General features: G+C 44.1%; 1 protein-coding gene across 2 annotated transcripts in view; it reads left to right on the top strand.

Moving 5' to 3' along the window:
* Nucleotides 1-24,510, top strand: part of EXOC4 (exocyst complex component 4) — a 354,271-nt gene that overhangs the window by 19,190 nt on the left and 310,571 nt on the right. For both annotated transcript variants that reach the window (XM_084205380.1, XM_084205381.1), the window contains exons 2-4: nucleotides 32-221; nucleotides 6,610-6,804; nucleotides 21,871-22,055. In XM_084205380.1, the coding sequence (XP_084061506.1) occupies nucleotides 32-221; nucleotides 6,610-6,804; nucleotides 21,871-22,055 (570 nt within the window). The remainder of the gene's footprint in view (nucleotides 1-31; nucleotides 222-6,609; nucleotides 6,805-21,870; nucleotides 22,056-24,510) is intronic.

Raw genomic sequence — 24,510 nt, 5'->3', positions numbered from 1 at the left:
CCAGTAACTTTTGCCATTTTGGTGTCCTCAGGACTTTGTCCACCAGCGATGACGTGGAGGACCGGGAGAACGAGAAGGGGCGGCTGGAGGAGGCGTACGAGAAGTGCGACCGCGACCTGGACGAGCTGATCGTGCAGCACTACACGGAGCTGACCACGGCCATCCGCACCTACCAGAGCATCACCGAGCGCATCACCAACTCCCGCAACAAGATCAAGCAGGTGCCAGCCTCAGGGCTCTGTCTTTGGCATGTGGGACATGGATTTCTGGAGTTAATATACGTTGTGTCCTGGTTTGGAAAGCCAGGTGTCTGCTGAGGAAGGGAGGAGCCTCCCCTGAAATGGAAAATGCAAACCCCCTCCCTCTGAATTAGTGTAATTTTGAAATTAAGGGGCTTGCAGGCAAAGACATGGGAGCAGGAGTAACAGATCTTTACTAGGAAAATGTATGGGAATGGAAATAGTTCTTTCTAGGAAAAAATAAGGGAATAGGAATAACAGATCTTTACTAGGAAAATTAAAAATACCAATGCGCAAGAAACCAACACAGTGGCAGAGTGAGAGGAGCAGTCCCTGTCCCCTGTGTGCCAGGGTGGGGGCACAGCCCCATCCCAGGGGGGCTCAGCCCTCCTGCAGTGCCAGCTGTGGCTCTGCTGCAGCAGGATCCTGCACAAGGGGGGAGTTTTCCTCTGCAGCTGCAGGGCTGCTGGAGATGGGCCTGCTCTCCCTCTGGGAATGCAGGGCAGGAGAAAGCTGCTCCTCTGGGAATGCAGGGGGCAAAGGCTGCTGTGCTGTTCCAGGGCAGATTGTATCCAGGTAGGAATGCTTGGCTCCTGCCCTGGGCGCAGCATCTCCCCATGGGATGGTGGAATTGGATCAGCCCTGCAGGGACACTCAGTGGCCATGGACAGCAGAGATCTGCTGGAGGGAGGATGGGCTGTGGGAGAGAGAGAGAAAACTGCCCCATGGACAGAGAGAACTGCCCCAGCTCTGACAGATGGGGACAGAACACGCAGCCCCACTGACATCTCTCAACCTAAGACACATTGTTACAGTGACAATATTAGTGACAGTGCTTTGTGTACTTCACTGTGCACAGCAAACAGTAAACAAAGCCATCAAAGAAGTTTTTTCTGTTCAAGAGAGGGGAGAAATGTTGGAAATGGATTGGTAGGGAATTCTCAAAGCCTGACAGAGAGCTCACATCAGTATGGAAACTTTGAGATGAGAAATGCTGACTTAGAAATGCCCTGGGATGGGACAGACCTTGCTGAGAGAGAAATGGAACTGGAAACAAGTTCCAAAGGGTGGCATTACAAATAGGACTGGATCCTTTGGAGAAATAGAACTGAGAAAGATGCACTGCAGTGGGACCCACCAGGGGTAATTTTAGATGATTGGCTTTAAAGCACTTTCAGCATGGTGTGGGTAAAGCTGACAGACCAAGAAACACTTAGAGTGTCTTGGAATTAAGAAATAATTGGCTTCTGATTGTGATGGGGTGAATTATAACATCTGTATTGTCTCAGCCTTCCCATGAGACTGAAAATGGAATAAAAGTTTTTAAAATGCTTCTTAGTTGCCCCATCTCTGAAGACCATAATCCAACATGTGTCAGCTCCACAGGCTGTGCTCCTGCGGCAAATCTGCTTTTTTCCTGGCTGCTGTTGTTTTATTGGTAGTTTTGCTACCAGTAACCACCAATGATGGAAGCTCCAACATTCTGTTTTAGGCTTTTTGTTTCTCTTTCTGTTTTTCCAGCTTCTCATCATCATTTTGAATGGAATGAAAATTGAGTTGAGAAAGTTCTGTTACCAGTAAATTCCTGCTAAATTCCTACCTGGAGTACTGTGTCCAACCCTGTTGGAGCAGGTCCAGAGGAGGCCCCAGGGCTGCTCCAGGGCTGGAGCCCCTCTGCTCTGGAGCCAGCCTGGGAGAGCTGGGGGTGCTCACCTGGAGAGGAGATCCAGGGAGAGCTTCCAACACATTCCAGGGTCTGCAGGGGCTCCAGGAGAGCTGCAGAGGGACTGGGGACAAGGCCTGCAGGGACAGCACCCAGGGAATGGCTCCCACTGCCAGAGGGCAGCCATGGATGTGTGGTGGTGTTTGCAGGGATCCCAGGACAAGGGAAGAGATGAGAATCTTGACTCCATGTTTCAGAAGGCTGATTTATTATTTTATGATATATATTATTTTAGAAGAAAATGATGTATTAAAACTATATTAAAAGAATAGAAGAAAGGATTTCATCAGAAGGCTAGCAAGGAAAGACGAGGAATGGAATGAAAATAAAATCTTGTGACTGACCAGAGGGTCTGAGACAGCTGGACTGTGATTGGCCATTAATTAAAAACAACCAACATGGACCAATCAAAGATGCACTTGTTGCATTCCACAGCAGCAGATAATTATTGTTTTTCTTTTCCTCTGAGGCTTCTCGGGAGTAAAATCCTGGCAAAGGGATTTTTCAGAAAATATCATAGCGACATGGATGGGATCTTGGCAATGAGGAATTCCTGCCTGGGCTGGGATTGCCAGAGCAGCTGGGGCTGTCCCTGCATCCCTGCAGTGTCCAGGGCCAGGCTGGGCACTGGGGCTGGAGCAGCCTGGGACACTGGGAGGTGTCCCTGCCATAGCAGGGGTTTAAAGATGATTTTTAAGTTCCTTTCAACCCCACATCTTGGCATGACTCTAACTGTAAGCTAGGCCTGAGTACCAGTGACTCTGTCACTGCAGGACCCTCCATTCCCAGCATTGTCCCAAGCTGTGTCTGACTGGCAGCATTTTCAGCTGGATCTCCCTGAGAACAGGAGTTGTTAAAAGTCAAACTGAGAGGTGGATGTGAAGCACAAAGCTCTGCAGTGCCCCTGTTCATTTATTGTCTGGGCATGTTGCTCTCAGGTTTTTGAAGTCTCCAGGGCTGCTGAGCTCACACCTTTCCATCTCATCTTTTCATGTTTTGCTATCTTGGCCTTCAACCACCTCTTGAATAGTCTGGGTGATTCATCATCTTACTTTTTGCTCACAGAATATGAATTTTGATGCTATTTCCAAGCTCAGCTGTGTTGTGTGAATGCCCATGAACTCCGTGCCCCCAAATCTTTCTGCATTTTGAGTTCTCACACTTTAGGGTATGGTGCCAGTAAATAAATCTGGGGACTTGTTTGAGCTGCTCTGTCCCTGCAGCAGCAGCAGAGTTCTTTGGGCTCCTATTTTGCACTTCTTGTGCAGTTTGCTGTACCTATACTTTGCAAAACAGGCACCAAATTTTTCTTACTTTAATTTGTTTCCTGGCTCTGTGGAAGCTTCAGCTTAAAACCTTTCCCAGGAGTGCTTTAGGAGCAGCAAATTTTTACCCTTGCTGGGTTACGTACTGACCCTTCTGGCTTTGAAAATTCATTTAACATTTTCAAAGAAAATGAGAGCATTCTGCTGCTTTCCAAGGGTAAGGGTTCATTCCAGGATTTATGGACAAAGCTCAGCACTCTGAAAGCAGAGATCAATTCCACTAAATTTGAAATCAACTGTAGGCAGTGGCCTGGTTTCACACAGTGTGCAAAGCTTTGCAGAGGTCAACACAAGCAGAGAGTGGTGTGACCTTTGGGTCCCACCTAGAAGAATGACTGTGAGGGTGAGGGACCTTTTGGTATTTAAGTTTGCTTATTGGTTTTGGTCAATATGTATTGAAGTGGTTTTGACCTGATCTCACAGGAGGCCCCAGATCTGGTTTGTCATCAATCTGTGTTACACTCCCAGGCTTGCTCTTCGTGTTCCCCTCTGTGCAAGGTGGGACTTGTACAAGTGACAGATATTCCAGATCCTTCTGGGGCTCAGAATCTCTGCTGCTCACAGTGACCCCAAGATGTGTCACATAGTCTCTTTTCCCAGCCCAGCAGCCAAAGAAGGAGTCAGGATTCTTCTGGTCTCATTCTCAAGGTTGTTTATTGTTTCTCATCTATAAAATTCTTTCTCCTGTCCTGCTGAGGTCCGCTCAGCAGGACAGACAGAGGCACTCTGCCTGCCCCAGGGTGGTTTTATCTTTTATACTAAAAACTATGTGTACAGTATTTACCATAACTTCCCAATCACCTGTGTTAGACACTGAGCTTCTGCCTTAAACCAATCCAAAAGTGCCAGCATCACCCAGAAGATGAAGGCCAAGAAGAAAAAGGAAGAAGGACAGGGCACACCCAAATTCCTGCATCTTGGGACCCCGAGCCCCCGTTCTAAAACCCCAAAAATTTACTTTTCACCCTATTACAAACTAACTGTTATTCTGCTTAAACTCTCTTTACTTGTAATTCTTCATATAAAGTTGGTAATTTTTTCCATGGGCCATAATCAAAGGCACAGGGGTCTTGGGCTCTGTGCCAGGGTCTCTGAGCCCCCTGGCAGGGGCTGGAGCCCTCCAGGACAGCCAGAGGGATGTCCTGGGTTCTGACATCTGGGCATGTGCTTTTTCTAGTCAATTCTTTCCCACTCCTGGTGGGAAATGTTTAGTTTTGGGTTTAGCTACAGAGGTGTTGCCTCTGTAAAACTGAATTATGAAGCAGAACCAATTTGGACTCCCAAGGGGAGGTTTTTTTAAAGATCTGCTGTTCATTCCTTGCCCTGCTCCCAGTATCACGGGCTGGGGTCTCTGTGCAAATCCCAGATGGGATGGGGCTGCTGGGAAGGTGCCTTGAGCTGTTTGATTTTCCAGCATCAGCCCCATTCCATGGCTATGGCAATGGGAAGATGCCAGCAGCTCCCAGCCAGGCAGCAGAGCAAGAGCTCAGTGTCACAGCTCACTTTCACAGTGTTCTGGGCAGTCCCACAAAGCCAAAGCACAGGGACAGCAGCTCCATCCAGCCACTGCCAGCACACGTCCCTCTGGTTAAACAATGCTGCTCATTGCAGACACAGCCCCTGCTGTGAGCCTGACCCACAGTGCCCAGAGCTCCCTTATCCAGCCCAGAGCTCCCTCACATCTCACTGGATGAACTTTCCTGCAGCTCAGGAGTCATTCCAGACAAGCATTAACGCCCAGGCCATTGTTCTATTTGTCCTCCCTTTTCTGCTTCTGCCATCATTGTTCTGCTGCCCAATCTCATGGCTGCTGCTCAGCTCCAGCCACAGCTCTGCTGTCTCTGCCCTGCCTTTGCAGCTTCCCAAATCCCTCTGATTTGATGGATTCCCACACCCAGATGTGGATGGAGTTGATGATCTTTCTTGCAAGGACAGGAGCAGGAATGTCTGACGAGATTCCTCCTGGCCCCATGGTTGTTTTGGTGACCTAATTTGGCTCTCTGTAGCTGCAGTCCACTGATGAAGCAGTGCCAGGCCGTTGGAACATTTCCAATTAATGTATTGAACAGGGATTAGATGTGGAATGATCTGTGTGAGTTTTAGTTTGCCTCTGCTTTTTATCACTCCTAGATGAAGGTTTTTTTTGTTGGCTGAGGATTTTTCCGTGCTTCTCTTTTCAGAAGGACATTTTAGAGTGCAGTTTTTAAATCTCAAACTCTCCTGTCTCTGGACAGAGGCTGCTTTATGGAGCTGTTTTTATTTACCAGTGTCCAGTATTGGTCCACTGATGTGTTTTTCACATAGATTTTATTTTTTTAACTGCCTTCAGGTGAACAAGGTAGGAGAAAGTGCAGCTGAAGTGGGATTTGTGGAGTGCTTTAAAGGCTCATTATTTAAAAATAAATCGAAGGGCTCTTTCTGAGTGTCTCTCTTCATGTGTAATTCAGTGAGAGTTCAGCCTGAGAAAAGGTTGGGCCCCAAGTATTCATAACTTATCACAAAACAAGAGTGGTGTGAAGGCAATGTGTGAAGCTGTGCTGCTAATTGCTTCCACGTTTTGGTATGGATTGTTGATTTGCATTAAGCAGGAAAAGCTAGGTTACACTGACCTTACCAGGGAGAATGTGAAAGCAGGGAATGCTGTGAGTTGAGGGAATGGAGAAGGAAAACTCTTGGTGTTGCCTAAATGGAGAAAAATTAGAGATTTTGTCACTTGGATGATGGCATGAGGCTCAGAACCAAACTGCATGGCAGCTCTCAAGGGTTTGTAATGGCCTGATAAATAATGGAAATGCTGATTTGAACTCATAAATGTTCTGATTAAAACTTCTCTTCCAAAAAAACCCTGGTATTGCTCAATATATTAGGAAAATAGTTTTATTCTTAGCTGGTCTTGTTTCAGAGAAAAAACACCAAACTTGAAGAAAGGAGGAGACTGCCAAAAGATTTAATAGGCAGATGGAAAATGTTTGCAGCAGGAAAATTAGTGGTGGTTTATTTGCTTCCATAGAAAATTAGAGGCTTGCTGTTTGCCAAAATACTGAATTGGTTTTTGGTTGTGGCTAACAGGACCTGGGTTTCATTGGATTGTGGTACTTCAGTTAAATTTTCACTAGTGATATAAAACTTGCATTAAAGAACATTTCACTATGAGAGAAGTTCAGTTTTTAGGGTCTGTAAAGTTCTTCTCAGCCAAGACAGCACAAAGGAAATCAGATTTGCTTTTACCCTGGTGATATTTTTGGAATTCCTAATAAAAGTGGGGAAGGGCTGCTCTCAGTTGCAGGGGCAGACGTCATTAACCCTTGCTGTGCTGCTGCAGGTGAAGGAGAACCTGCTGTCCTGCAAGATGCTGCTGCACTGCAAACGGGACGAGCTGCGCAAGCTCTGGATCGAGGGCATCGAGCACAAGCACGTCCTGAACCTCCTGGATGAGATTGAGAACATCAAGCAGGTCCCTCAGAAGCTGGAGCAGTGCATGGCCAGCAAGCGCTACCTCAACGCCACCGACATGCTGGTACTCCTTTTTGGTCCCCCTTTTTGTCCTCCCCTTCTTGTCCTCCCCTTTTTTCCCCCTTTCCATCCTTTTTCCATCCCCTTTTTGGCCTCCCATTTTGTCCTCCTCTTTTTGCCCCCTTTCCATCCTGTTTTTGCCCCCTTTCCACCCCCATTTTTGTCCCCCCATTTTTGTCCCCCCATTTTTGTCCCCCCATTTTTGTCCCCCCATTTTTGTCCCCCCATTTTTGTCCCCCCATTTTTGTCCCCCCATTTTTTCCCCCCATTTCTTCCCCCCATTTTTTTCCCCCCAATTTTGTCCCCACTTTTTTGTCCCTTTTTGCCCTCCCCTTTTTGCCCCCTTTCCATCCCCTTTTTGGACCCCCTTTTTACCCCCCCATCCTTTTTGCCCCCTTTCTATCCCCTTTTTGCCCCTTTTTTGTCCCCTTTCCATCTCCTTTTTGTCCCTTTTCTGTCCCCTTTCCATCTCCTTTTTGTCCCTTTTCTGTCCCCTTTCCATCCCCTTTTTGCCCCTTTTTTGTCCCCTTTCCATCCCCTTTTTGCCCCTTTTTTATCCCCTTTCCATCCCCTTTTTGCCCCTTTTTTGTCCCCTTCCCCTCCCATCTCCTTCTTTTGCAGTCTCATGCTTTATTTCAAAATTAATTTTCCAGACCCCTGTCTGATCATCATCTTTCTTAAAATCTTCCCAATTATTTCAAACCCATTTTTGTAATAGAAGGAACTGTCCTGTGTCCCTCCTTTCATCCCCAGAGTGCACTCACCTCCTGGGTCATTATTCACAGGGAGGTTCTTGCACAATGTAGATGGGTTTGCCTCATTGTCTGCATGACAGGACAAGGCTTAAGGTTTAGGTTGGGCATTAGGAGGAATTTCTTCACAGAAAGGGTGATCAGAGGTGGGAATTAACTGTCATGAGGGGTTTGGAGTCCCCACTCCTGGAGGTGTCAGTGAATTCCTGGATGTGGCACTCAGTGGTGGGGATTGGCCATAGGTTGGATTTGATCATCTCAGACATCTTTTCCACCCTAATTGCTTTTGTGACTCTGTGATTCTTTTCTCAGGGCTCTTGATCCTTTCTGCTTACTCCCAGCTCCTGGTTAATCTCTTCTTCTCCTTTCCTTCAAGTGTTTTCTCTCTCCAGTTCCATCTCTTTTATTAGCTTACCTTACAGTTCCAGTCTTGTCCAGCATAGTAAAATCAGGGTGCCCCCAGTGAAGGAATGATTGGCATCTGACTCCAGTGATTCAGAAGGCTGAACAATTGCTTTATTAAACTATATTATATTGCATTATACTGCACTATATTAAAGACATCCTATGCTACAAAGAATACCAAAGAAAACTTGTGACTGTCTCCTGACAGTCAGGACACAGCTTTGAGCGATTGGCCAAGGAAACAAAGCAATTCTTAGCAGAATCCAAATGACAAATCACTTCAGGTAAACAATCTTCCTAACACATTCCACATGTGCAAAAACAACAGGAGCAGAGAATAGAGATAAGAATTGTTTTCCTCTTCTTCTCTCTGTGCTTCTCCAGGAAAAAAACTTGGAGAGAGAGAATTATGTCTGTTCAGAGAATGTGAATGCCACAGTCCAGGAGTTTCCTGGATTTCTCTAATAACAATCTTTCTTTTTCTAAACTTAACAAACACATTTCCTGACCAGGCTTCAGTCCTTCCTTTCCTGGAAGTATCTTTAGGAATTAAAAACAAGAGAGGTGATTCTTCTCTTCTCACTCTGATATGTGGAGGGCTCAGCCCAGTCCTGGCCTCTCCAGTAAAGGCAGGTGGAGTTACTGGGTCCAGACCAGTGGGGGATTGCAGGGATGGTTCAGGAGCATCTCACACGTGGAGAGAGGCTGAGAGAACCCTCAGGGAGATGTTCTTGATGGTTATTAATGTTTCATGGGAGGGTGCAAAGGAAGCAGAGCCAGACTCTCCTTTATGGTGCCCAGGGATGGGAGAAGAGGAATGGGCACAGCCTGAAACACAAGGAATAGTTTGACCCTAGACCAGCCCTTTTTTACTGTAGGGATGGTTGAACACTTGAACAGGTTCAAGCTTTATAGACCCAGAGAGGTTTTGGAGTCTCCCTGTGTGGCAAATTTCCACATCCAGACTGGACATGGCTCTAGGAGCCCGTGCTTGGGCAGGGAAGTGGATTTGATATTCTCCACAGGTCCTTTCCATCCTGAGCCACAAAAAGTAGAGGCAAAAGTGCTACCTCTGTTTCTTGCCCCTTTTTGCCAGACAGTGCCTTTAAGGCCATCTTTTTATTGTCTTATTTTGTTGGCTTTTTCCCCTTCACTGCCCTTTGTGCCTCTCTTTTTAATAAGTCATTACCCAACAGGAGAAAGAGCTGAAAATTGTCACCCTGAGCTTTAATTTCCTCCTTTTTCCTTTATCTTATTTCACCTTAAACATGACTTTGTAAACTTCACCTTGTTCTCTGTGCTGGATTTCCCACAGCTGGATGCCACTCCCATGCCATGGCCTGTGGAACCCACCTGGTTTTTGTTGTTTTTGTCACATCCTCATGTCTGCTTTCACTCTGCCATCACCTTCCTTTTGTTTTTCTGTTCCTCATCCTGTGCCAGCCCTGCTGCAGTCACAGGATCATGGAATGGTTTGGGCTGGAAGGGATCTGAAATCCCATCCAGGGCCACCCTGCCATGGCAGGGACACCTCCCACTGTCCCAGGCTGCTCCAAACCCTGTCCAGCCTAGCCTTGAGCAGCTCCAGAAATGGGAGACTCCAAGTGTGGTGTTTGCCTGATGTTTTCAGTTGTCAGATGTGAAAAAGGAGGTGGAAATTAAGGGTGTCCAGTGTAGGTACCAAAATATGATACTCACATTTGAGTATCAACAGTATGAGTTGAAATGTTGGTGCCTTTTTCACCAGTTTGCTTGGTTTGGTTGGTTTTGGGCTTGTTTTTCTGGTGGTGTTTTGTTTTGGGTGGTTTTTTTTTTTTGTTTTTTTAGGGTTTTTTTGGTGGATTCCTTTTTGAATTAAAAAAAATATTTTCAAAATGCCAAATAAGTAATTATTTCCTGTTCAAAATCTGTGTTAGGAAGTGTAAGAAGAAAAATTACCTTGCTTAAGATTTCTCGCCCATTATGCTTTAGAAACGGTTTTCAACCTGTGTATTTGATATTTACTGGTTTGCAATATTTTGTGTACGTTTATTTTAAATATAAACACTTGTGTGTATATAAATAAGTGTGCTTGGGTAAAGTTGCCTGTGGCTGTGAGGGAGAGACAGCATTAGATCTCTCTGATTTATAGACTTCTGCAGCATTTCTGCTGCTGCTCTCTTTGGTTGTTTTTTGTTTTCAGCATAGCAAATATTTTCTAATAAATCAAATAGTAATGATATAAAAAGCAGCTGTTAGTTCATGGGCTTTTTTGAATATATATCAAGGAATGCAGAGAAACCTCAAGTGGAAATTGAACACTCAATTTCAGCCACTCATTGACACTTGCAATTCTCATTTGAAGACAAATGTGCCTGTATAAAGAAACAGTAATTCACCTGCATTTGGAGCTTTTCCCTGGCCAAAAATCACTGCAGGCTCATTGGCTTTTGCCATCTTGTGTTAACAGAGCTCTGTGAGGCTGAGATGTTGTAATCACTCACTGGCTGGGGATAATTCCCTTCTCCTTTGATATGATAGGAACATTATGTAAAATCATTCCTGATCTGTCAGGGAGGCACGGTGTCCATAGATCTGCCTGTCCTTTGGTTTCATTCCTCAAGGTAAACAGCTGCTCATGGCTCAGGAGAAGCCCAAAGTGCTCTGAGCAGGAGTTTGCAGCTCTCCCCTGCACTGGCAGCCCTGATTGATGCTGTTCCTGTAGCCCTGTGATCCAGAATCAGACCTTTGCAGCCCCTCCAAAGGCATCATTCCAGCCTGCTGCATCCCATCCCTGCAGCCTGCTCTTTGTATTCCACTCACATTAATTGAAGTAATTTTGCCACTGAAGCGTGTTTCAAACCTCTGCATTTAAATTGAAATTTTAATTCCCTTATTGTTTGGAAAAGAAGGCTGAGGATGGCTTGTTACAGGTTTCATTATCACTCAAAACTCTCCAGCTGCTGGTTCTAATGTGCAGTGACTGAGTAATGCAGGCAAGGATTGTTAATAAAAGACTGGCAGCTTTTCCCAGTTGGATAAACACAATGCAGAGGTACTTTGTGACAGCTTACATTTGTATGAAGTTAAGATTTTTTTTTTTAAGTGACAGCTTTTTTTCCTTTCTGATTCTGTATCCAGCCAGAGCAGCACACAAATATCAGGTGTTCCTGTTGTGTGTTCCTCCAGCATCTTGATAATTCCAGGAGCACAGGCAGTAGGATCAGGTTTGCTGTCCTATAATTGCACATTACAGGGTGTCTAAAAGAACCCATTTCCAGCATCCTTTGAATTGTGAAGCTTTGGAGAATTTGGGAATGTCTGGAACAGATAAAATGCCTGTTGGAGCTGGAATGCATTTTAGTTATTTTCCATTTCTTTATGTGCCTTTTTGATAGAGTGAGTTTGTACATTTGCCTGAAATGGAGCTGGCTTTTCACACACCCAATTACTGACAGCAATATTCCCTTTTATGGGGCACTTCAGTGCACGTGCAGCCATTTGGGGCTGGTTTTTGTTTAATGTAAAACAAGAAAAGGGTTCAGGGGGGACCTCCTGGCTCTGCACAAGTCCCTGCCAGGAGGGGACAGCCAGGGGGGACCAGGTTGTGCTCCAGGGAGCAGGGACAGGAGGAGGAAATGGCCTCAGGCTGGGCCAAGGGAGGGTCAGGATGGATATTGGGGAGAATTTCTTCATGGAAAGGGCAGTGGTGGTGGAGTCCCCATCCCTGCAGGGATTTAAAGCCATGTGCCTGTGGCACTTGGGGACATGGGCCAGTGCTGGGAATGTTGCATTTGATGATCTGAGAGCTCTTCTCCAACCTAAACCATTCCATGATTCTGTGATCTGCTGCTGAGGGGAAATTCTGAGCCAGGAGCAGCTTCCTAAGGACAGGCTCCAGAGAGGGGAGTGAGCAGGGGCCAGGGACACTGTCACTTCCCACTGTCACATCAGTGATTTCACTTCCCTTGGAGCCTGAGCTTGGCTGCTGGAATGAGGAATCCAAGTTCTTCCACAGGAGGGGTTCTGGGAGTGCTCCCCCCCACCAGAAGGCAGAGATCAGCAGTGGCCAGGACAGGACATTCACCCTCGCAGGAAACATTTTCATGTCCAGTCTCCCCAGCACTGGGCTGTGCTCTGCACAGTAATTAATAAATTAATTAGCTCAAGATCATGGAGATCTGTGCTGTTACTTTAATTCTTCTGATTCCATTGTTGACCCATGAGGTCCCCATAGGGAAAACTTCATATTTGCCATTTGTTTCTATAATTTAGGAGCTGAAATGCTGAGAACAGTGAAGAAATATTGTTGAATAAAGTAATTTAAGGTCATGTTATACAGTTAAATTAAAACTCTTTAGGCTGCTTTGGTTTTGTGTCAGGTAATAAACACTGAAACTGCAGAAATCTATCCATGGGATAAGAGGGAGGATCATTGCTATTTCCACCTGATTTTTTTTTATTAGGAAGACAAGAAGGAAGAATGAAGGTGGGAAGAAGGAAGGATGGAGCCCTTTGATTATTCTTCACTTCACTTCCCCCACCCTTGTGTTACAGAGTGAGGAATTGGTGTTTTCCTCATGGGCTCATCCTTCTCCTCTCTCTTTTTCCCAGGAAATAAAAAGCTGTCAGTATTTTGTTTCTCCAGAAGCAGGGAATGCTCCAACACCTACTTTTCTTTCTTTTCCAGTGTTAAAGACTTAAACTTCAGGTTTTTAATGTCAGGAAAATAATAATGTGATGTGAGTAATAGCAGGGGGATTTTTTGGAGGTGATTGCTTTCTCCCTGCTCATTTGGCATTTTATAAAAAAAGTGGGTTTGTGTTTTTACAGGCTTTACAACACACCTGAGGGACTGGGTGACAACAGGAGAACTGGGAGGGCTCTTAATAAGTGGAAATTCTGTGCAGAAATCATGAAATTCCAGAATGGTTTGGGTTGGAAGGGACATTAAATCCCATCCCATCCATAGCAGGGACACCTCCCACTGCCCCAGTGTCCAGCCCCAGTGTCCAGCCTGGCCTGGGACATCCCAGGGATGCAGGGGCAGCCCCAGCTGCTCTGGGAAACAAATGAAGGTGGCACAGGAAGAGGAGATTGAGGAGAAATTAATCAAGGCAGGGACATCCTGGAGAGCAGTGAGGACAAGGAGCCCCACTTGCTGTGGCAAGAGGGAGTCAAACAAGGGCTTTAAAATATTGAAATCTTTTTGCTCTGTGTGCAGAATATTTACTCATCCCATCATGAGCATCTCATTCCAGAGCAGCTGGGGCTGCCCCTGGATCCCTGGAATGTTCCAGGCCAGGTTGGACACGGGGGCTGGAGCAGCCTGGGACAGGGGGAGGTGTCCCTGCCATGGGATTTAACAACCCAAATTCTGATTCTGTGTCCTCAACAACCTCCAGTGCTCCTCACTGTTCTGTGCACTCCACATTAACCCTCTGGAAAAGCCTTTGGAGTGCCAGCACCTCCCTGGAAAACACAGGCTGCTTGTAGCCCTGGGCATGGCTAAGATGTAAAAATATCATTTTTATTACCTGACTGCAGCTGCCACCTGTGGCTGTCCTCAGGATGGCACAAGGAGAACCTTTCAATTAAAAATGCCTTGTAGTGAGCAGAGTTCTTACACCTTAAGTAGTCTGGAATAATGAAATAAATAAAAATAACAATGCACTTCTCAGCCTGCATTTTATTTACTGCCTGCCTTTCAGCTGGAACAAGGAAAATCAATAAAAACACTTTCATTTGCTTTCTGCATTCCTTAGTGCAGCACTGGGATTCAGCTGCTGCCCTGGAAGTTTGGTATTTTGGACTGAAGTAAGTGGAAATAAGAGAGCTGGGTTTGTTTGGCATTCTGCAGAAATGTTTTTATAGGTCAATTTAAATTTTGGCTCTGATTGAAACTCTCTTTTGAGAAGTGAGGTCTCATTTCATGTGAGGGTTCTATTAATTGTTAATGATTGGCAAATCTGATTTTTTAAGGTGAGGGACAGGTGAGGAAGAGACACCTTGTTTTTTGTTAATTTTATTAATTCCATGGAATTAATAAAACATGGAACATGTTCTTGTGATTCCAAAAACCATGGAAATCGTGGGCTCTGTGTGTCTGAAAGGTCTGGGGCCACACAAGGAGGATCTGAGGATATTTGGTCTGTCCAGGTTGAGTTTGATAGAATCCTCATAAGTTCTTTATGCAGAAGGACTGGGGGTGTTTATTTTTAAATCACTTTTCACCTCTTGTCTGTATTTTTCCTGTTTTTTCCTTAAATTTCTTAAATTAAAGAATTTTTTTTAGTATTTAAAAAATTTAATTTTTTAATTGAATTTTTCCTTAAATACTGCTTTGATTATTTTTTAAAACAAACTTTAGGCTAGTTTTAACCACATTAGAACATGGAATTTCTGTCCCTTAAAAACACTTTATTTTATTTTCCCTGGACATAATTATCAATGACTCACTCTCACTCTTTTCCTGCTGTAATTTGCATTATCAGGGCAATTCTTGTATGAAGTTTTAGCACCTAAAGCTGATTTCCATGGCCACATGCTTGACCCCAGCTCTCCTCAGGGCCTCTCCAGAGCATCACCAGGGGGCTCTTGGCTCTGCTAATACCAAGTAAAAGCTTATTTAATAAGAAATTTAATAAGAAATCAGGCTGTGATGGGGGTGGAGCAGAGTTGAAATACAGAGGATGCTTTTCCAGCAATCATTGGACTGTCCAGGAATTCTTTTTTTAAACTCTGGGTCGTAAGAGAATTTTATCCCCAGTAAAATACTGCAGCAACACCATGAAAAAATTGTTGAAGGGTTATGGAACACTATAAAATAATCCAGATTGAATAAATCTGGATAAATAAATCTGATTGAACTGCAGCTTTAAAGCTGGCAGAAAGGTGTAATAAATTCAGTTTTCACTAAAGCATTTGAAACATTTGGGATGAAAATGGAAATGAGAAGTGAAAGGAAAAAGTCTTGGGTGATTCTGTCATGCCAGTAGATAATTCTGCCATTTCAGGGAAGTCATTTGTCCATGCTGCTGGAGGAATTGCAGAATTTGTGTTCAGGTCCAAGTGAGCAGTTGGATAAACCTCTTGTTTTTAGCCCCTCTCTTCCTTGAGCTCCACTTTTGGTTCCAGCACTTTGTTGCTAGAAAGACATTGATGAATTACAGGAGTGGAGGAGGAAGGAGAATGATTGATGGGTGACTGAGGCAAATGCAAAAGAATTAAATTTCTCTAGCTGGAGGAAAGGACAGCAAGTGAGGAACATAATTTTATAAATATTTAAAAGTTGGCAGAGGGAAAACAGTGTTTGGTCATTGCCATTGGATCACTTCAGAAAAATAAAAGCTGTTTGTCCTTTGTGTTAAGGTGTTTCAGCCAGGTTTGTCCAAAATAACCCTTTCACTTTTGTTTGGACATTTTTTACTCTCCTTTCCCCCTCAGATCAGTTTGCTTGTCCCAGGATGAGCTGTTTTCCTGCAAACTGAGCCCTTTTTTTGTGTGTGTAGCTCAGAATCTTTCAAAGTGCTTTTCCAACCCTCTCAGCTTCAGTCATCTGTGTCAGTCCCCCCCTTTTTGTGCTTCATTTGCTCACAAATCCTTCCATGCCATGGAGGGGAGTCAGTTCAGCTCTTCCCAAAATATTGCAAAAGAACCACAATCATAATTTATAACTCTTTCTTTGCTTTTTCCTTGTTGATTCTTACAAGATTTTGAAAGATGAACAAAACTGGGAGCAATTTCTTCCCTCATCTGACTGTCCACTCAGTGCTGTCCATCAGCTCCTCGTTAATCCTCATCCCCTGAGTTCCTTTGCTCCTTTTCCTGTTTTTAGGAATATCAAGAATTTTCAGGAATATCATCACTGATCTCTCTGCTTTTCCTGTTTTCCATGATTTGACCTGAAGACTCTCTGCTTTTGGATCACCAGGGTGGTTTTTAAGTTCAAGGTCATTTTAATAATTCCTATTCACAGTACTGTGGTAGGAGACAATCTCCAACCCTTGGATTTCTTTTTTTTTTAAAGTTTTCCTTGTATCCCATTATTTGGCTGGCCCATCCTCAAAAGCCATCACTTTTCATCCTGATTAACCTTGCAACCAAACTACTGCAACACAGCCTTGATAAAACTTGTGTCAAGGTTGGAATGAAAAGATATTAAATCCAAAAGATACTGGAATTGAAAACCATTATACCCAAAAGATACTGGAATTAAAAACACAGCCTTGATAAAACTTGTCAAAGTTGGAATTAAAAAATATAAATGCAGTTTAAAGCAGGTTTAATCATGTGCTTGTTAAGTGTTGCCAGCAGTGGAGGCTGCAAGTGCTTCACAAGCTTTTGGTTTTTGGGATTCTGTGATTCCAACCATTCTGTGATTCCCTACATTGTCCATCAAAAAATGTGGGAATTTTACAGCCTTAAATTCAGGAGCTCCTTGCTTATTTTATTGCTAATAAACTTAGGGGCCATGTGGAGATTTGAGGTGGGTAAAAATAGAGAACACAAACCCTGCTGAAGTGAACATTTTCTCACTGCCCTCAGGTACAACTCATGTCCACCAGCTTTATTTATTCCCCTCCCTTTTCTCAAGGCACTTTTTCCATGGCTTTTGCTCAGTCTGTCACACTCCTGTGCCAGGCAGTGGGTGGCACAGGGAGGGGGTGGCACAGGGAGGGGGTGGCACCTGGGAGTGTTTCTTGCTGCTGTTCTGCCTCTCACAGCATTGGATTAAGCTCTTTTCTGACCCAGAGATGGGGCAACTAAGAAGCATTTTTAAAACTTTTATTCCATTTTCAGTCTCATGTGAAGGGTGAGACAATACAGATGTTATAACTCACCCCATCACAATCAGAAGCCAATTATTTCTTAATTACAAGACACTCTAAGTGTTTCTTGGTCTGTCAGCTTTACCCACACCATGCTGAAAGTGCTTTAAAGCCAATCATCTAAAATTACCCCTGGTGGGTCCCACTGCAGTGCATCTTTCTCAGTTCTATTTCTCCAAAGGATCCAGTCTTATTTGTAATGCCACCCTTTGGAACTTGTTTCCAGTTCCATTTCTCTCTCAGCAAGGTCTGTCCCATCCCAGGGCATTTCTAAGTCAGCATTTCTCATCTCAGAGTTTGCATACAGATGTGAGCTCTCTGTCAGGCTTTGAGAATTCTCTGCAAATCCATTTCCAACATTTCTCCCCTCTCTCTTGAATGGAAAAACTTCTCTGATGGCTTTGTTTAGTGTTTGCTGTGCACAGTGAAGTACACAAAGCACTGTCACTAATATTGTCACTGTAACAATCAATGTCATTATAACATTTAATCAATTATTTTAGTTGCCCCATCAGTTGCCCCATCTCTGGGTCACAAAAGGGTTTGATCCAACATCACAGCACTTTGGTTCACAGGTTTGGGTGGAAAGGGACCTTAAATCCCCCCAGTGCCCCCCATGCCATGGACCTCCCACCCTCCCAGGCTGCTCCAGGCCCTGCCCAGCCTGGCCTGGGGCACTCACAGGGACCAGGGGCTGCTCTGGGAATTCTGTTCCAGGGAAGAGAGGGCTCAGCATTTTGAGTGTTGTGTCTCTCTACCCACTGCCAGCTCCCCAAAGCTGCAGGGTGAGGATTTCCTGTCCCACAGCAGTTTGCAGGCTCAATCCTTATCTCCTGCAAATGGAATTCAGTGACCTGCTTGTTTAGCTCTGCCTACATTTATTTCAGCTGGCTTTTAGTCGTTTTCCTTTCCTGTGCCTTGTGAAAGTGAGTCCCTTGTAAAAGCAGCAGATCAATTCTCCTTTTAAATGTCAACATTGTTGTATTCACCAGCGAGGCAGCTGGAACCTTCTGGGTTGTTGCTTATTTATTTACTCTTTTATTCTGAGGGCTCAGCTTTTTCCCTTTTGTCAGATTGTGTTTATGTACAACTCGTTTTTGTCTCAAATTATGACCCACCACATTGTTTCCTCTAAACCTTTCTCAGTTGTGTGTTCATGTTTTCATATCTGTTGTCCAAATTCTGAACAGACTGGTTTCCCAGACAGAAAGGATTTGGTTTTCTTGTAAAAAAATTAATAATTGAGGAAGGAATTCTTCCCTGTGAGGGTTGTGAGACCCTGGCACAGCTTGGCCAGAGAAATTGTGGATTCCTGATCCCTGGAGGTGTCCAAGGCCAGGCTGGATGAGGTTTGGAGCAACCTGGGACAGTAGAAAGTGTCCCTGCCCATGGGGATTGGGTGATCTTTAACGTCCCTTCCAACCCAAACTATTTCATGATCCCATGATGTTGCAATTCTATCATTATTTTGGTTTTTTTGCCCACCCTGAAAAAAAAAAAAATTGAGACTTTTCTCTTTATCTCTGCTCACTTGCAGGCCTGTGGGGGTTCAGCAGAACCCTTGAAGGAATAAATAGATTTCACTGTAAACAGATTGGGAAAATTTGTCTGAAGTCAGGAAAGAAAGAATTTTGACAAATACCTTGTTAGCACTGAGGTTATCATTTGTTGTAAAATGCTGAATTAAACCCTTCCAAATTTCCTCTTACACTAAGCAAGTGTTTAGCTGTGTTTTCTTTTTAAGGCAATTAAGCCCTGCTCTAAACTGCCTGTGACCTTTAAACAAGCTGCCTAATGGTGCTGGTGCCATGGTTATTTTCTATAAACTTGCAATTTTTAGCTTCTACAAAGCACAGCTCTTTTTTCAGCCTTATTTCATCTCTGTTTCCTAAAGGGTCTTTGCTCATTGTAGGTACTAATAAGTAGAGAGAGATAAGAAGATTTGAACATCAGGAATTACTATCAGATCATCTAAGCCAAATTCTCTGCTAATCCAGGCCAATATTTTAATTAGTGTTTGACTAAATTACACTTATTGTGTGCTCATGAGCAGCTTTCAATGGGAGAGAGAGCTGAATTTAGGAATTAAAGGAGGTGCTGGTGGGCACTGCCCATTCTTTTGGTACAATTTACTCATTGTAAAGCAGTTTTTTTTCCCCCAAGAATAACAACTGGTTTATTTTTGATTCCTTTTCCAGCTGCTCTGTGTTGCTGTGGCTCCTCTCTGCACCCCAGCCCCTGCCAAAAGATTCGTGTGGGGGGCTCTTTTACCTGTCATTATATTTGTGTCCAGCTAGTCTAACACAATGCTGGGATCCCCCTGCAGAAAAACAAACAAAAATCACTTTATTTCCATTTAACTGAGCTGTGTGTGTAGAAAGAAGAGCCAGGAAGGACCATCTGCTTTTTCTGGAGCCTGGAACCACTTAGAGTCCTGTACATCTCATTTCCAGGTTTTCTGGGGCTGCTTTTCCCTTATCAGTATTAACTGGAGCCTTGCAGGATAACTCTTCCTCTCCCTATCCACTTCCACATCTTTATTGCTTTTGGATGCAGCCAGCAGCTGCTGGGAGGGTTAAAAACCAGGGAAAGCTGATTGGCATCTCTTGCATAATCCAAATTTTGGTGTGGTAGGAGCTGAGTGGGGCCATAAAGTCAAAAAGTTCCTTGTAAAATTCCAGTCTTGCTCTGCCTTTAGTGTATATTTAATTTTGTGCAATTTTTATTTATGTTTTTGCTTCCTTTTGGTTGCTCATGCTGTTCTGGGTTGGTTTATCCAGCACACAAAGGTTTTAATCTGATATTTTTTATTCTGGAATATAATCTTGGGTGCTGCTTTGTTGCCAGGACGTAAATCATCTTTCTGTAAGCCAAACTGCAGAAATGAAAAATGTTTGGTTTGGATTTTAGCATAATATTTTTATTGCCATCTAAACCAACTGGAGACCTTCCTTTGACTTCCATGAACATGAGTATAATAAATACTTGAATATTCCATTTTTTTTCTTTAAAATATGTCCTCAAGAGCTGTATTTTGACCTTACAATTTTTAGTGAGCAATGAACTGTTTAGGAACTGGTAAGACAAAACCAGAGCTGAGTGGAAAGTTTAAATTCCCATTCTTTTTGTTTGAGAGAAAACTTTACCTGGATGTCTTGGAATTTTTTTTTTGATGTCACTTTTCACTTCTTTTCTGGCTGCTTTTCATCTCTCACTTTCTCAGTATGACAAATGTTGCTCCTGCTCCTTGCTCTGCTGGGATTTTGGGGCAGTTGGAGCTCCCTTGAAGCAACTGGGCTGGATTCAAGTGCCTTTGGGATGGGGAAATTTGGGGAATAATCTCCACCTGCCAAAGGAAGAGGAGAGGAATTCACATTTCCACTTCTGCCTGGGTTTCTCATGTGGTCCCTGCTGAGCTCCTCCACTTGGGTGAGCTCTGCCACCTCCTCTGGGGAGAAGGAAATTGGGTTTTTCCATCATTTTTGGGGTGGTTTTGTGATGTGTGATGTTCCCAGATGGATAAGGGAAAGAAAGAGGATGGGCAGTGTTGTATGGCAAGTGAGGGGATTTAAAAATGAATATAAAAAGCCTGGCTATCCTATGGATATTCCAGTTTTGTCCTGGGCTTGGAGGCCAGCAAAGGAATACTCTGGTGATGGATGTTCTTTCAGCAGAGTTAATATTTACTGGTACTGAGGGAGCAGCCCTTGGCTGGGCTGGCTGCTCACTGTATCTTTGCTTTTAATTTTTAATGTTTGGCTGACAGGTTTGTTCTCAACCCAGATCCTGAAGTGCAAGCAAATGTCTTATTTCACTGACAGCATCCTCAGTTAGCAGGGAATGGGTTTTTAAATTTTATTTAAAACCTCTGCATGCCAAACATGCTCTTTCCAGTTTCTTACAACATCAGCACTGAGAGTTTGGAAGCTGTAGAGGGATGCTATCATTTATTTATTAGTAACTGGAAATCTCTGTTAAATAGAAAACCAACTGGGAGGGATGCACAGTGAGAGTGTTGCTTTTAGGCACTGATTTGTCATTCCTGGTGGGTTTTGTCTGTGTTTGGGTTTTGTCCACATTTATTTTTAGGATAGAAAAGAAAATGAGGAAATTCCAGTGCTCATGGGATGTCAGCTGGTCATTATTTCAGATATTCAAATGGTGTAGCCACAGGACCTAGCCCTTGTGCAGACTAAAGGATGAGGTCTCCTAAGCTTTTTCAGTCACGAGTTTAAACAAATTAAATTTAAGCCATTTTCTCCCCCTTTTGCAGAATTTGGAATAATGGGTTTGTTTGGTGTCTCTGTAATGGAAAGAATAGCAACCATCAAACAGCATTGTCACTATCTTCTTCTAACACTTTTCTACTTAATAATCCTCTTAGTTGGGGATAAACCATGCTTTGATTTTTATTTAAGAACTGTGTTTTCACTAACTTGTTTTATACATACGCTTAATATTTGAAGGCTGTGCATTAAATCTGACTTATTTGGATGTCGAACCCTTCTATATAATTGATTTGGGAATAGAAAAAAAGAAATATTACTTCAAGATTTTCTGCTTTAGAAGGGTTTTAAGGATAGAATCATCCTGGAATTCAGACACTCCCCTAAACTAAGAGGTTGTATTTGCGGGGTTCCCAGACCAAGGCAGGAATGATGATTCTGACTCCATGCTCTTGAAGGCTAATTTGTTATGTATTAAAGAATTCTAAATTAACTATACTAAAGAATACAGAAAGGATACAGACAGAAGGCTACAAAGATAATAATGAAAACTCCTGACTCTCTCCAGAGCCCTGACACAGCTTGGCCCTGATTGGCCAAAGAGCGAAAACAACTCCCAGCAGAATCCAGTGGAACAATCACTTGTTGGATAAACAATCTCCAACCACATTCCAAAGCAGCAAAACACAGCAGAAGCAAATCAGATAATATTGTTTTCATTTTTCTCTGAGGCTTCTCAGCTTCCCAGGAGAAAAATCCTGGGCAAAGGGATTTTTGCAGAAAATGTGACTGCCACAGAAAATTGCAAAACTGAATGAATTGATGGCGGGAGTCAAACGAATGGCTGTGTAAAAACTGTCCCCTGTTTTCCCCCCAGGTGTCAGCAGTGGATTCCCTGGAGGGTCCCCTCCTGCAGGTGGAGGGGCTGAGCGACCTGAGGCTGGAGCTGCACAGCAAGAAGATGAACCTGCACCTGGTGCTGATCGACGAGCTGCACCGGCACCTCTACATCCGCTCCACCAACCGCGTGGGGCAGCGCGGCCGGGACAGAGCGCGCCTCGGGTGGGACAGCCTGCCCCGTCCCCTGCCACCCCCGCCTCCCCAAACTGCTTCTCTGGCTTGCTGTCTTGGTTTGGAAAGCCAGGTGTCTGCTGAGGAAGGCAGGAGCCTCCCCTGAAATGGAAAATGCAAACCCCCTCCCTCTGAATTATTGTGATTTTGAAATGAAGGGGCTCTCAGGCAAGGATATGGGAGCAGGAATAACAGATCTTTATCAGAAAAAAAATTTAAAGAAATATAAAAATGCAAATGTAGTAGTACAAAACAACACTGCCAGAGCCAAACCTGACAGCCTGTGGGTCAGGGTGGTGGCAGCAGTTCCATTCAATGGTGGCTCAGCCCTCCTGTATGGAATTTACAGGGAACCCCTGTCGAGGAGAGAGAATGATCAGGAGGGTTCCATAGGTATCAGAAGGCAAATTAATTACTTTATTATACCATATTATTCTATGTTATATTACACTATATTACATTACATCTAAACTGAATCTGCCGAGCACTCAGCTCTGCACACACTGCACAGAATCTTGTGACTGTCAGTGACAGTCCTGACACACACACACACACCTGGGCCTGACAGGGCAAGGAACCAAAACACCATCACTGTGGGGAAACCATCTCCACATTGCATTCTGCTTTGGCACACACACAGCCACAGCAAGTGAGATAAGAATATTCTTGGGAAGAATTGTGCCTTGCTTTTCTCTCTGAAGAGAAATGTGGCTGCAGCCCTCCTGCAGTGCCAGCTGTGGCTCTGCTGCAGCAGGATCCTGCACAAGGGGGGAGTTTTCCTCTGCAGCTGCAGGGCTGCTGGAGATGGGCCTGCTCTCCCTCTGGGAATGCAGGGCAGGAGAAAGCTGCTCCTCTGGGAATGCAGGGGGCAAAGGCTGCTGTGCTGTTCCAGGGCAGATTGTATCCAGGTAGGAATGCTTGGCTCCTGCCCTGGGCGCAGCATCTCCCCATGGGATGGTGGAATTGGATCAGCCCTGCAGGGACACTCAGTGGCCATGGACAGCAGAGATCTGCTGGAGGGAGGATGGGCTGTGGGAGAGAGAGAGAAAACTGCCCCATGGACAGAGAGAACTGCCCCAGCTCTGACAGATGGGGACAGAACACACACCCTATTTCCAACCAAGACATGCAAATCCCTCAGCACTGGCTGAGAGCAGAACATTCAGATTTGTTGATCCCCCTCCGAGCCTGTTTGTGTTCATTTGCTTTTCTCGGTGCTTCTCTTCTTTCCTTGGGATTTTGCTGCTTCCCTCAGCTCCTTTGTTCATTCTCTCCCTTCCCTGATCTTATCCCTCTCCTACAAATGTCATGCTCATGAGCCTCAGGTCAGGGAAAAGTTGCTCATTTTCTAGGAAATATCCAAGTTTTAAAAACCTCCTAACCATAAGGTGATGAGATGGAGGCCTCAATTCTTCAGTGTCTGAGCTGAAATGTGTTGGTTTTGATGTGTCCCAAAGTGTTTTAAAGCTGTTGGAACTTCTTGCCTGGCTAATTCAGTTAATACAGGCTATTTTTTCCTGAATTTCCTAATTTAGAGTTGTTGCAGGCAAGGAAGAAAATTGGCTGGAAAAGAGAGAGACATGGTGTTGGGAGATAATTTTTACAGAGTAGGAGAGGTGGGGAGCGAAAGGGGAGCCAGCACTTGATAGAGATACAAAGAAAAGATAAATCAGCATTTTATTGTGTGAATGAATAAAAATCTGCATGCCAAAAATGCAAGGCAAGATAACCAGTTGCATTAAATGAGTTTTAGAAGAAAGGATGGGTGGAAATTGAAATTTCTAGGAAGGAGGGCTGCTAGCAAGTCATCAGTCTCTTCCTTACTCATCTTCTTAATTAAAACAGCCACAAAGCTTTGGTGTGCCCAGACTGGGGCACTGCTAATTAACTGCATTTTGTGGCTTTACAGGGAGTTTTCTCTTACTCTGAATTCTCTTTTTTTCACCGTCCCTGATGCACATTGTGGATATCTGAAAACAGGAACTCTTGCAGCAAGGATACCTTGTTGCTTTTGGTGGTTCTTCTGCATGATACCAAGCCTAACCTTTGTTTTTTCACATTTCCATCAGCATTTTGACCTCTAAGCAATCATCTTGAGCTCCATTGTAGGAGCTTCCCACATTTCTTTCTCCTAAAAATGATTTCTTGCTCGTGTCCTGCCACGTCCAGCAGCTGGGGTGGTGTGGCACATATTTGTCAACTAATACAATGTGAATTTTTAAAATGTTTTAATTTTTGAGTAAGGAGGTTCATTTGGGAAGGGATGTACATGGGTAGGCTCAAAACAGGAATGTGAAGGGCAGGAAAAAAAGGGTGGAGGTTTCTGGAGGGGATAAAGAAGTTTGGAGGATTAAAAAATTGACAGAAGGCATGGAAATGGGAACATTTATTAGGCTTAATATGTTTATTAGGCTTAAAACATAAGGAATAAGTGGATTATTTGTTG

The sequence above is a fragment of the Fringilla coelebs genome (assembly GCF_963513975.1).
Source record: "Fringilla coelebs genome assembly, chromosome: 5".
Taxonomy (NCBI): Eukaryota; Metazoa; Chordata; class Aves; order Passeriformes; family Fringillidae; genus Fringilla; species Fringilla coelebs.
This window is presented reverse-complemented; position numbering and strand designations above follow the sequence as displayed.